The sequence below is a fragment of the Amblyomma mixtum genome, chromosome 6, assembly GCF_055824585.1.
Source record: "Amblyomma mixtum isolate Tamu chromosome 6, ASM5582458v1, whole genome shotgun sequence".
Lineage (NCBI taxonomy): Eukaryota > Metazoa > Arthropoda > Arachnida > Ixodida > Ixodidae > Amblyomma > Amblyomma mixtum.
In genome coordinates, this window is record NC_143017.1 from 132,827,175 (window position 1) to 132,841,267 (window position 14,093).

The 14,093-nt window shown below is 45.0% G+C and overlaps 1 protein-coding gene across 1 annotated transcript in view; it reads left to right on the forward strand.

Annotated features, from left to right (window-relative positions):
• Positions 1–14,093, forward strand: part of LOC149340431 (atrial natriuretic peptide receptor 1-like) — a 238,511-nt gene that overhangs the window by 211,085 nt on the left and 13,333 nt on the right. The window contains exons 16-18 of the mRNA XM_089549200.1: positions 400–523; positions 2,897–2,965; positions 8,080–8,254. Coding sequence (XP_089405326.1) covers positions 400–523; positions 2,897–2,965; positions 8,080–8,254 — 368 coding nt within the window. The remainder of the gene's footprint in view (positions 1–399; positions 524–2,896; positions 2,966–8,079; positions 8,255–14,093) is intronic.

The window sequence follows — 14,093 nt, forward strand, 5'->3', positions numbered from 1 at the left end:
TATTTGCAAATCAGAATAATTTAGCCACTGCTACCGGTTTCAGTCCAAAACACTTTTAACGAAAGCATGCGATAAGTCCATTTCAGTGTGTTACTGAACCTTTTTTGCAAAAAGCAGCGACTGCTTGCTACGGGGTATTTATGGTAGAAAAAGCCTCTGCGAACAAAACCTCATCCTGGTGCTTGTACAACCGATTTGTGTGTTCATTATGAATCCCTGCCTTCACTGAAGAACAGAATCGATCAGCGGTCCCTTGATTAGTACCCCTAATCCCGAATGCAGCGGTCACCAGTAGACATATGCCATGGTACAGAGTTTCATTGGCTTCATTGCTTACTCAGAAATGACCTCGTTCACTGTTTTTTTTTATTTGTCAGTAACAATTTCTTCTGCTTACAGATCTGTGGCCAGTCAGCTGATAAAAGGCCAGTCTGTACGAGCAGAATCATACGACATCGTAACGATATACTTTAGCGACATCGTTGGATTCACTTCATTATCCGCGCAAAGCACGCCTATGCAGGTAAACACACCATCCAGTGCTTTTATGTTCCAATTGTACACTAAAGAGAAGAGTTTCTTGCAAGATATATTAACTCTAATTTAGGCTGATAACAAAATTTCTGCTAGGAAATTGCTTAACAGACTAACAGACTTACTGATTATTTATTGCTTACTGTACTTCACTGCTCATTTCACTTAGCAGCCCTCAACACAACTTTTTATATACCCATCACAGTGGCTGGGCGCCTTGGATTTTCGGCTTCTTATCCCAAAGTCGCTAGTTCGATGCCGGCCCCGGCGGCGTATTTGGATGGAGGCGAAATACACAACGCCCGGGGGCAGCACGATGCCAGCCCACGTTAAAGGAACCCAGGAGGTACAAATTAATCGGGACTTCTCCACTACGGTGCCCTCCATACCCAGTGTCACTTCAGGCGACCGACCCCACAACAGAAAAAAAATTGTTTTCGGGAAGGGAAATGGCGCAGTGTCTGTCTCGCATATCTCAGTGGACACCTGAACCGCGCCGTAAGGGAAGAGAAAAGGAGAGACTGAGAAGAACGGAAGGAAGAGGTGTAGTAGTGGAGGGCTCCGGAACAATTTCGACTACCTGGGGATCTTTATCGCGCACTGACATTGTATAGAACACTGGCGCCTTTTGCGTTTCGCCTCCATCTAAACGCTGCCTCCGTGGTCGAGTTCGAAACCAGGTACTCCGGCTCAGTAGCTGAGCGCCCTAACCACTGAGCCACCCCGGCGGGACTCCGCAATTCTCTATTTATATTTTTAGGTATCGCTTTTTTCCCCGTCTATACTGTGCTCGAAAGACTGCCCGTTCATCGAATGCTAATTTGACTGCTTTCTCAAGGAATGATCGGCAAAGCGATGTTGTGGAAACGCGAACTTTTTCGCACCATCAGTGAAACAATAAGCGATATGCCGTTTATAATAAGACGAAGATAAATGTGTGTCACCGGGAAATGACAGCTGCGTAGCTTTTTGCATAGAACGTGGAAAATATTGCACCGGAGCTCTCGTGTAAATACCCCCCTGTGACGAAATTGACGAGCCGACGATGGCCTAGACAGAAGACTATGGCACCTCCAAATGGCGTCGAGATACCATTCTGCTGCATTGGCCCGTTCCTCTTGCCCATCACAGCACTACCTACATGCATCGGATTTACTGCAGTTACTCACGGCTGTACTTTTCGTAGAACGTGTCAAACGTGTGTACGCAGAAACTGTGACCTTATCAAGATGTAAAGATGATTGCTGAAGGCCTCTTCATACTGAGTAGTCTGTATCAACAGGGCTACTGCAGAATTTTTCGAGTAAACTTGAAAGAGACGTCGTGTATCTCGACGAAACTTCATCCGGTGTACTTAAAATACGTATCTGGCTTTCCTGAAGTGCGTTCATTAGAGGAAATTATATTCCATCTCAATAAACGTTCTTGATCTATTTTTTGAAGAACACCGTAAAATACAACGTGCGCGGTAATTGTTGCCCTTACCTTGATGATTGCAATAGAAATTGTGCTTCATTAAACTCGAGCTCAAAGTCTGAACGATGCTTCCAGATACCAAAATATCAAGGTAGTAGTATGGGTAAACCTTATGAAGACTATTTCTTAAAACTACGTTTGCATGAGGGGCACAAACTGAACCTTGCAGGGGTAGGGTGGCTAGAGTTGGCACAGAACAGGGTTAATTGGAGGGATACGGGAGAGGTCTGTCCTGCAGTGGGCGTAGCAAGGCTGATGATCATCATGACTAACTCTGTCATTTTTCTTAGGGCGGCACCGCAACCATGAAGTAAAACGAAATGTGGCTGAAATATTTCCCTTATAAGGCCTAGTCGTAAATCTTTACATGTTTTAGGTATTTCTAATATATGCGCCAACGAAATATATGCTACCTTGTGCAAGTCAATATAACAGTTATGATATTATAATATAAGTTATAAGTTATTACATTATAAGTTATAATTTTACAACACGCTGTCGTGCAGAATTCTTCTAATTGCATGTCCCTTTTGTATAATTTGCTTTGCACATTGTACATATTTTGATTTCATTTCCTCATAAATTTCCTTCACTGACCATGCCTGGGGACGAGTGTATTCGCACCGCATCACTCGAATGTCCGAAGGAAGTATTGATTGCAGCCTGATTATTAGATAAAATAAACAAACCACGCGGCATTTAACTTTGATTCAGCGCCCTACCCGTATTATATATAATTTGAATGCCCTGCACACGTCTTCCAAAGAGCAAGAGAGATTGTTTAACGACCACAAAAAGTATAAATCCCGTGTTGAATATTGTACGATCGTAACCGGCGTACGAGGTAATACTCGATGCTTTATCGTTCTTTTTTTTTTTTTTTCAGGTGGTGGACTTGCTCAACGATCTTTACACGTGCTTCGATTCTGTGATTGAAAGTTTCGATGTTTACAAGGTAGGAAAATGGCGAAGGTTTACTTTTGATATCTAGGTTATTAGACGAGGTTTTATTCTTTTATGTTAAACACACGTTTCGTAAGAAATTTTATTTTCAAGGACAAGTTCATTAAGAGTTTCAACCTCCTGAACTTTACCGTGTCGTGAATGTATCTTTTCTGCAAAACACTAGCATTTATTCCCTTTCAGGCGCTCACACTATTAGCAACTATAACTGTATTTTCACGAAGGTGCTTGCCTCATGTTCGTGTTTGTGCATTGTAAATATAACTGTGCTTTCTAAGCCTTTTGTAGCCACAAAATATGCACATATTTTGTAGTGTCAAAAAAGAAAATGCTTGATGTGAGTGAGCTCCGCAGCGAGATATGCACTGCCCAGTACATATTAAAACAGTTAAGTAGTAGCGTTATTCGAAGGCAATGCTTTTTTACGTATCACCATTTTGGCAAGAAATAATAAAGCCAGTCATCGTGAAATTAAATTCCGGAACAGTCTAAAAGACTGCATTTACCGGCAGTTATCAGAGATTCTTTCTTCCCGCAATTATGATTAGCATTTTGGCAAGTTTACATATTTCTTGAATTCAGACATTTCAAAATCTGTCAGTGCAACTCATAGTATGCGTGTATTCATCTAAGCAAGGACTACAAATATGAAAAATCAAAATGAGATTCAAATTTAGCAGGCAAACCTACATAGAGAAACCCGCCTGAAACATAAGAGATATGACCTAAACTTAGCTACTCTTATCTTCTTGAAGCAAATTCAATGAAATGGTTTCGCTTAGACGTGACACTATATTCAACGTCATGCATCAAACTTAAATATATTTCCTCCAAAAGTTAAATCTTAAACACACCCAGAGCCACTTCAGTGAACTGACTGCAATACAAAAAACCGACACGCAATTACTACTGATCTAGCAGAGTTCCGTAGAAGCTGCTACGATTATCCATGCTGACAAATATCGCATCCATGCTGTCTTGAAATCGACGAAAAAGTCACCTGTTCCTTTTCTGAGTACCGGTATTTCACGAGCCAGGGCACATCACATGAGCTACATGCAAACCCTAAAAGTCGCTAAGTTTTAACAATCCTCAAACGTCTGCGTTGTACCATCGTGAGGCTTTTGTCGAATTCATCTGGTAGGTGCTTTTTCTCTAGCAAGAAATCGAGGATCCTGTCGCTGTTTGCCTTTCGCTTTGCTTTTTTTTTAGCATGACTTTCAGGGCCCTCTCTTCATTGTAGCCCCTGCAGAGCTTCCCAGATGCGAACTTCGATATCTTGATAAAGTTCGCACCGATGATTTCGATTGCGCTCTCGAAGGCGTTCTTCAGCATTTTATCCCGTACGCATTGAGTACCTAGAGGGCAACATGATATTTTCACGTAGTCGTGACGGCAGTCGAAGCAGTGAGGAAGATAGCCAAAAATTCTTCTAAAAAAACTGTTTATTGGGCTGACGTGCACCCAGAATAGACTGAATCACTCGGCGGCGGTGAAAGCAACAGGTGTGCTCGGCGGTCGTCGAACAGAATTCCCGCCACTTTAGGCGGTGCCCAATTTAAAGCTGATAGCGGACTTGCGAGATACGACGTGCAAAATCGCTACAACATTCTGGAACAAAGTAGAACCGGCTCTACCTGGATGCGATCAATGGAGATAAATAAGGTCGCCTCTCGCATCACAAACAAAGCGATAAATCAGTGTGCCTGCAGCTTCAAAGAATAGGGAAACAAACACTACAAAGATTCGCGGCAATATATTTCAGTTTTCGTTAGCACAGTGACTTTTGGTTGGCAACAGATATTTTTAATTGTCTAGGAGAATGAAATAATTGAAACGTTGAGGTTTTACAATATGTGATGCAGATGGCCACGATATGATTTTCAGCAGCTCTCAGTAAAGAAATCTTTCTGCGCCGGTTTCTACGGTCTCTCTATAATTCAAGAGAAGTTCCCATCCTACAGATGCTGTTTTGTGTGACGGACGTGTGGTTTCGAAAGACTAGTCGCATAATGTTAAGGGCTAGATTAAATAATTTTACTATCCCACCTGCAGTACTCAGTGGACAAACTGAATGCAGGAAACGCTGATTAAAGTCAGCTGTATAAATCGGGTAGTCGGGTATAAATAGGGGGAATCTTTTCCCTTACACTTTTCATTTCCGGCAACTTTCAAAACACACGAAGCCTTGCGCACCTCTTAAATCTGCGAGAGCAGCATCCAGCTGAACAGTTACAGGAATTCTGAAAGATTGGAGCGCTGGTCCAACTGGTGCACAGTTACAGAGAATAAAACTAGCGGAAAGCGGTCCTGCGTCTGCACTGAGTCAGCGTTTCTTCCATTAGTGTGAATTATCTTATTCCAGGGAGTTGGGCTTAGCTGGTCCATTAGCATTAGCAGCTCCCAGCAGATCTTGTTATTTAGAAAGTAAATTTCCTTTTAGCATGTTCTTCACGTTAGGGAAAAGTGTGAAGCCTCCTAGTCTGCAGTGTAGGTAAAGATGTGCGAGAGCTTTCAGCAGAGTAATTGTTAAGTACCGGGTGCGCACTTTACATCGATGGGAAGGGGCATTGTCGCGGTGTAAAAACTGCGTGTCTACTCTTGACAGTAGACAATTTTTTTTAACAGTTCTGGGTACAGGCACTCTTCACTTTAGCGCACTTCGGTACCCGTTCTCCAGTATCGCGCGCTCCCAATCTCTACTGTGTTCCTCAGAGTTTTGTTCCTCACAAATGAAGATTTTTGCACCACACTAGATAGGCTTCGCCTTCAAAGCTCCATACCTTTTATTGGCCTTACTGGAGCTGTTAATAAAAGAAAACAAAATTTCGTCACAAATTGCAGTTTTCTTCGGGATTACGCTCCTTATTAAAATTACATTAGCATCCGTCGTGCCAATGGTGCTTGGTTGAGGCAGAGGGTAGCCGACAATAATAAACTTTCCATTTTGAACATGTACTTTCAAAATGGCATGAATTTTCGGAGCAGACGTGTGTGCATCTTCTTCTATCTCGCGATCAGCAGCTAGTCAGTCTGCCTCAATTCTGTTCTTGACAGCAGCGATGTTCCCCTCTGTGACCAACGCGGACTGGTACCCCGGCCGCTAAGCGCCTTCCCAGGCAGGATCTGCTCTCTGGAACTCCCTATAGCAGATGAATATGGCAATACAATGATAAAAATCGTCATCTGAAACACGAGCCGTCTCTTCCAAACATTGGCCAACAGTTTAACTGCGGGCCAACTAGTTGCACACTATCGCCCAGAGCACCCATCTAAAAACAAAACATTTGCGACTTCTTCTAGCAGGCTCATATCATGAGCACGACGCATCAGTGGTCGTGCCGGCAGCAGGAATGTTTGGAAATTTCTGTTTGGACTTACCAACGTGCCTCTCACAGGGTCCAAAATAAACAATTCTAAACTTCAGAAATAACCCTTTCCCAACGAGCACTAAAACTCTTAACAATGCAAGAGCGGGGGCTAGTTGGTGCTTCATACTGATCAATTCGCGCGAAAAGGCACATACACACGAAAACGTTCACCGGACGTCCCACACGTCCCCAGGACATCTGAGAGAGCGTCAATGCCCTTTGGGTTTATACTATCTTGATTGCGGATTTCTGTCGCATTTAAGCATAGCACGGCGGTTAATTTCCTTTTCTTCTTCTGTTAAAAATTTCTAGCTTTGTATAGTCCAAACCGAAACACGTTGAAATGGGCCGTCAATTCTTTGGAGCAGCAGTATTTAGCAGCCTGAATGTCGTTTGCAAATCCGTGAGAAAAGTTGTTCAAGACAACTGACCGAACAGCAGTTTTCATTAATGACACATCACTTATAAAAGCCACACAAGAAAAAAGTCGTTTTGGCTCCAGCCTTGTTCACAATGAATCTGTAATTAATATCTCTGGCTCTCCCGTAACCTAGAGTAGAGTATGCGTGAAATGATTACGGGCATAACACATTGATTGTACATGGTACTAGTCAAAATTTTGAAATGGGGCCAGTGTTCAACACACCACACCACGCTCTTGTTGCGTCGAAGCGATCGCCTGCAACAGTGCGGGCTTAGGTAGGCAGCCGCGAACCGTGGCGGCCTTGTCGTTTTCGGGAGCGGCCGCATAATCATGGCGTTGTCGGCAGGGGCGAGCAGTCTTCTGCTGTGGCGTATCACTCGCAAAGCGATCGCTTTCCGCAAGACGCTTCGTATACCTCTCCTTTCATCAAGCTCCATTGATCGGCTTAAGCAACTGTGACGGTGGCGGCATTGAAATGCAGGACGATTCAGAAGCGTACGCGAACACGACCAGACGCAAGCCTGACAAGAATGTATATGCAGCGCGTTCGAATACTCCGCGAGCGTGTATACATCTGCCTGCCAAAGGAGGAAACGTCATGAGCTGAAGGCCCAACGGCCAGTCTTTTACATGCGTCAGTGTGGGACCGCGGCGCCATCCTTGGGGGAAGCAGTTTTTTCGCCCAAAGCCCTTCTCACCCTGGAGCTCCACTCTTGCTCCAAGCGGCCCTCTCTCAAATCCCCTAACAGATCGCGTATGAGTCTCGTTAAATCTCGTACGGTGCCCGGATGCTCTCTTTTAAGTGCCCGGATGAGTGGAATTCAGTGCCCGGATGTTGGCTCTCGGTCTCGGCGTGACGTCACCACAATCCCGACAACGGAAGCTAAAAGCATTTCATGCTTAATAGAGCAAAATAAAAAACAGAGTATGTTGGTACGAAGCTAGTTCTACCAAGGCTCATATAGCCTCAGCGAGGCGTAGGGGCTGGGTATTTTCATTTGGGACGGTGGGTCAGGTATGAACGCATCCGCCTACGTGAAAATGCCATTACGTCTGAAAAACCGGAGTCATTCGTAGTTAAACACACTACTGCGTGAATGTTTATAAAAGCGTCTAGTAGCTTACACGGTGAACAGTCTCTTTTGAACTCCATATCTCAATATGCCCATCATAAGCCTGCACAGAGTAAGCTGCCCTTCGGAAATATACGGATTGTGGTGCTGGCAATGAGCTAAAAAAAACATGGTCGTAAATCTTGAAAGTTAAAGGTGAAATGTTATTCTTACATTTACTGTTATTTCCCTTCTACAGGTAGAAACAATAGGCGACGCATACATGGTTGTGTCGGGCTTACCGGTCAGAAACGGCATCATGAATGCCCGGGAAATTGCCCGAATGTCTTTGGCACTCCTGAAGCAGGTGCTTTCGTTCAAGATACGACATCGACCAGGAGAGCAGCTCAACCTGCGTATCGGCATTCACACCGGTAAGACTGCGCTTCTCACTGAGCTGATGAGTTGGCTACCCGGTGCAAAATATTTCACTTGCTCTTGGCATTGTGTAAATTCCATTAGGCATGGCTGTAGTCTTTTGCAGCTCCTACGCTTGTTACGCGGGAAGCGGTGGCTATCGCTAATTGTGGTTGTGGGCGGCTGCAGTGCAGACTAAACTGTAGTTGCCGTCCAAAACGCGGTTATCGTAACTTACGCGACCTTCCTTGTTGACCTTGTTACATAGGAAGCCTTAACCACGGATGATTTCAGCAAATTATGGTGACGCCTGACTGCAGTTGCCCTGCTCGTTCAGAATATTCATCATTGAGAATGACTGGCAAATGATATGCATAGAGCAGGATGCTTATCAGAATGTTTAACCAAGCTTATTTGGTACGGTTTCCTCAGTACAATCAAATCTATTTGCTACTTTTGCCTAGTATCCCTTCACTGCAATCACCACATTTTTAAAAAGATTACAAGTATTTAAAACAGCATGGTAGGAAGGCTTTGAAGAATCGAACACGTATAGGTCCCGACCTAAGCGTCGAACATCTGAAAATAGAGGCGAAGCTAAGTCCTCAACTGACGCAATTTTTGTTTGAATGGAGGTCATAAAGTGGCAAAAATACTTCAATTTCCCAAATCTAGATCGGAACACACACCTTCGTGAACCGCACACACCGCAGTCCAGTCGGGAATCACATTTTAACAACTTGTAATTCTTTACAGTGGGGTGATGTGCTGTTTGCAACAAATATTTACAAAAAACAAAGAAGGCACAGCTAAGCAGCCCCACACACGAAGAGAGGCAGTGCTGAACAGATCAGGAAAGATTGCAAGTCTGGTTTTCGGTTTTGTCACATATGTCTCGAAGGTAAAGGGGCACTTGGCTTTAGTGTGATTGATAACAAGCTCATCTGACCGCCCATCATGTGAGCTTTACTATTGGCTTTGGAGTAAAAAAGGAACAGATGTACTTCACTATCCTTAGATAGTGAAGTGTGGAGCAGTAATGTAATGCGCATATGGAAAGTAAATTCAATCTTCGTCTTCAAGTAAATTCAATCTGCGACTAATACTCAATGGCTGCGTTTTGGGACCACAAGCGAACGCGAGTAGTCGAGTGCGTGCATTACGCCATAGAAGCAAATGACACACGCGCCGCCCTCAACAAGCAGGTACTGATTCAAAAAGAGTCGCTAGAAGCACCTATGAACCGTCTTGGAATGCGCTACTCTGCTCCTGATAAAGCATACTTCTTGAAGGCATCTGCTCGCAGAGGCGGATAGACGAAAGATATTTCGAGTACTTGAAAAAACATTTTCTACTCACTCTTCTAAAAACAGTTACTGCGCAAATCGTCTTCTTAGTTAATATTGCTACACATCCGCAAACTGTACGACGACGGTATCAAAGTGCGTTTAACGCAGGATTCAATGGACAAGCTGACTGCGCCACTTAGAAAACTTCCATCAATGCTGCATTCGAGCCTTTTTGCGATTTTCACGAAATGAACGCCACGCTGCGGCGAGCTAATCAACGAAGGACCGGCGCGCCTGGAACCACGTCGTTTCCTTCATTACTTTGTGGTTCACTGACACATTAAGACGTTGTTGTCAGAGTTTCGCCGTAAAAATGTACCTTGCGAGCGCTGTTACATGAATATTTTTATGCTAGCCAGATAGAAGACCATTAAATATCGCATTGCGAGTTTTTATTGTGCAAGCAATGCAGAGAGCGCAGGAAACAGAAATTTCCATGCTGTAACTAATGCTTTCAGGACAATCACAGAGCCCCGCCATGATGGCTCAGTGGTTACGGCGCTCGGCTGCTGACCTGAAAGACGCGGGTTCGATCCCTGCCGCGGCGGCTGAATTTCTTGAAGGCGAAATTCTAGAGGCCCGTGTGCTGTGTGATGTCAGTCCATGCTAAAGAACCCCAGGTGGTCGAAGTTTCCGGAGCCCTTCACTACGGCGTCTCTCATGGCCTCAGTCGCTTTGGGACGTTAAACATCAATAAACCAAACCAAACAATCACCGTGAGGTTCTTATCAGACACCCAGTCTTTATTTATAAAGAGACGCCTTGCCTGCATTTGAAGGCTGCATGAGAACACGTGAAGCTGTTTGTTAAGGTACAACAAAGTTCACACGTGTCTAGCGGGGCACATTTCCAGTGCAAACATTTTTTTGCTTGACAGTCTCTGTAACTGAAGACCTTATGCGTGTATGGTGGTACGATGCTTTCCTATTAATGGAGAGGGGGGCAGTGTAATACGATTATTGCATTCGAACTCTATTTATGTGATTAATTTCACACTTTCTCAAGTCCTCGCTCTCCTCAAATAAGTCAGGCTTGCGGACGAACATCAAGAATCAAGCACAATTGGGGGAAAAATAATAGTGCCATAATGGTTTTACAGTCATTAGAAGCTTTCCATCCACTACTTGCGTAGAACCGGGATGCACAAGACAGGGTCAACTGCTACGAGAAGACAGTGCACGGAAGGAGGTTACCGCATAGTTCTGCTTTCTGCTTGTACACACGATTAGAAAACTATATTGATAGTCAACGCAAGTCGCGGTCAGCAATATTTATCAGCCAGAAAGATAGCAAAAAGGCACAGCTTTATTACTGAAAGATCTAGCGACACTGACCGCCAAACTTTTGTAGTTTGTTTTCAGTGAAGTAGCACCAGAAATTGAGAGTCGGTGGCTGTTTCTTATCTCTAGTGCTAAATGCGCACACAGTATACGCTTCAAATTGCGCAATTAGGCCGTTTTATAAGAGCCTTCATCGTAGACGTCATTGATTTTAAATTTTCTACATATCAAGCGTCCACCTTTTAACTCGGCTATTTCACACAAGCCCCTTTGAAACGCCGGACAGCGATTTCTGCCTTCTCCCTACATATTTCTTATTCCCTGGGAGAATAAGCTGGCCCACACGAGGTTACAATCAACGACAAAACTGCGCGTGTTTAACGTGATATTACAAAAGAAGCGAAAGTTTACCTGGCCTGATTCCGGAAGCAGTAATCCGTACCGGCGCCATGTTCGATCAAATGAAGCGTCCCTGCTTGGTCGTGAAAATCATCAGTTCAGCTGCTTTATGCCGATTAATAACTTTTCTAGAGGGAGAAGCGCATTTCAGATGCGATTAACAATTATGCCGTTCATAAAACGGGTCTCGTGCAGAAGCAGTGCTGAGTTGTCACTTGCGCGCTACAGCCTTGAAAAAGAATTCGTTTTTAGCGAAGTACAAAAAAAAATTCAAATACTCGGCTTACAGAACCTGCCTTTGAGATATCACAGTATATAAAAAGGCCTCCATGAAGGTATCCGGGGCCCAGAAATCAACACAAAAAATATCCTCTTGGCAGCTTAAGAATGCAGTGGCAATCTTAAAGGTCTGTTCTACGCTCCCATGCGCGACCTGAGCTGCGCTCCCCTTGACCGCGCCTCGAAGCAGAGAGGAAATACAGATTTTTCACTGTGTTTATAATCAGACAACTTAGGGATTACCTGCGCAAACAAAAGAATACCCTTCCGCAAGAAAGTTCTACACCATGTACGATCAAAGTAAGAGCGTTTCAGCAATTTCAGCACACAAACTCTGTTTTCAAAATTGAGAGCAGGTGCAACGCCTCCGCAATCTTTCAAGCTCCTGGTAGCTCAGTAGCTTTGGCTCAATTGCTGCAACGTTCGGCTGCTGAGCAAAATACGATCGTATCTCGGCCCCAGCAGCGTTACTTCGATAGAGACTGTGGCGTTCTCATGTGTAGCTTTTTCCATTTTGCGTGTTGGCAACCTGCTCAACTCAATTTCTGTGCAAATAACATTGTGCTCCCCTAGCTGAAGGTATATAAGCCACTTACCGCAAATGAACGCTGTCTTTTTGTTTGTTCGCTGTTACATGAGGTTGGGCTCTGTGCCCGGTGTCTTCTCTTATTTTCGCGCCCTTTTCCCACGGGCACAGATTCAACAGAGACGAAATTGGCTTGGTTGGTTTATCGGGGTTTAACGTCCTAAAGCGACTCAGGCTATGAGGGACGCCGTAGTGAAGGGCTCCGGAAATTTCGACCACCTGGGGTTATTTAACCTGTACTGACATCGCACAGTACATGGGCCTCTAGTATTCCGCCTTCTTCGAAATTCAGCCGCCGCGCCCGGCATCGAACCCGCGTCTTTCGGGCCAGCAGACGAGCGCCGTAAAAAGAAAGAAACACTGAGCCACTGTGGCGGGGTAGAGAGGAAATTCAATAAGCCCGTTTGATAAGCATTGCTAGCTTGCTCTAAATGACCCTAGGTGGTCGAAATTAATCCGAAGCCCTCCACAACGGCATTTCACATAGCCCGCTTGTAGCCTCGGGAAATTCATTCGCAATACATTTTCTGCTTATCTGGGCGATCAGTACCAGTTACATGTTATATTCGCGTGGCACGCACGATATATCACCTAGTAGCGCCGCACCGTGGGTAAGCAGGAAAAGCGCAGGCATTAGTGTCCTTCGTCGCCGATGCGCGGTACTGGCGTCGCCAGCGTGCTAAATTTGGCGTTATGAACTTGGCGCCAATTCTCGCCTTTTGTCTCCCTCTCCCTTATCGGTACAGTGTTTTGTTATGAAATTTTTTCGACTTCACAATAGGAATAACGGTAGCGCTGTCAGGAGTGTTCAGCAAGACCGTTAGATAGTGGGGCTCGCCTGCGCCAGGGCGAATGTAGCGCGAGCAACGCGGGTATTAAGGGTAAGGTCGCAAAGATGAAAAGCACCGCCTTGCTCGCGGTCACTCGCCTCCCAAACCAGCTTCGGCGATGCAGGCTGGAATAGAGACTTCTGAATTATTCTGTGGCCTATCTTTTTCCGTGGCTGTGTCTGAGACTGAGGACCATTTTTCCGTGACCGGGTCTTCGCCCCATGTAAGCGCAGGAACGCGACATAGCGATGTGAAGTTGATAGGCGGCAAGCCAGATGGCACCGAAAAGCGCGCATTTTTGCCGTGATACACTAGTGCAAATCCCACTCTGCTATGTGATCTCAGTCGTCCCATGAGACAGCAAGCGGGAGGGGAGACAGTGTAATTAGCGTATCGTTACTTAAGGCACAATATGCCCTTTGCAACAAACTGAAGACAAACGCAGATAGCAGGTACCGAGGTAGGCGGCTTCTGCCTGACTAAAAGTAATGTCTTTCAAACAGTGCGATTCACCAGGGCAGGAAGAAGTGGTGCATGGCAGTGGTAGATTCTAAAGCACAGCGTAATTATAACGCGCGCCGGAGCGACAATGAACAGTGTAGGGACTCGCTCCTTAGTCCTTAGGCAGCTGCAGGTAAGGGGAGGTCACCGCAGAGCGCCAGGCTAGCATCCTGACAGAAACGTGAGAGCTATTTAGCGACAATGAGAAGCTAAATCAGAGTCTAACTGCGGAAACAAAGTTGGCGACAGACTGTCAACAGAGCATGGTTCAATCAAGAGCCAAACTCAAAGATAAAGAAGATTTGAATGGACACAGGGGCTAAGCAAGTGATGGTGTACTGCTTCTCTCGCCACAGAACCAAATACGATAAGGTCAGCGTCAAATCGAACGGCTTAGTGCGGCTAACACGTGTCTTTTAGGGTCACCTGACTGACCAGCCATCTGCAGTAGCTTGCACTGTGTGAGATTAATTTTGGGTTAGGCTACGTTTCGGTTATACTTGAAAGTTTTGCAGTGCACAAGATATGTGGCTCAAATTATTGAAAACTGCATTCCACAGCGAAAAATTGTTCTGCTTATAATGTGGCCATGTCTTTACCAAAGCAGGCGGAATGTCGGCTCTCAATGCGGC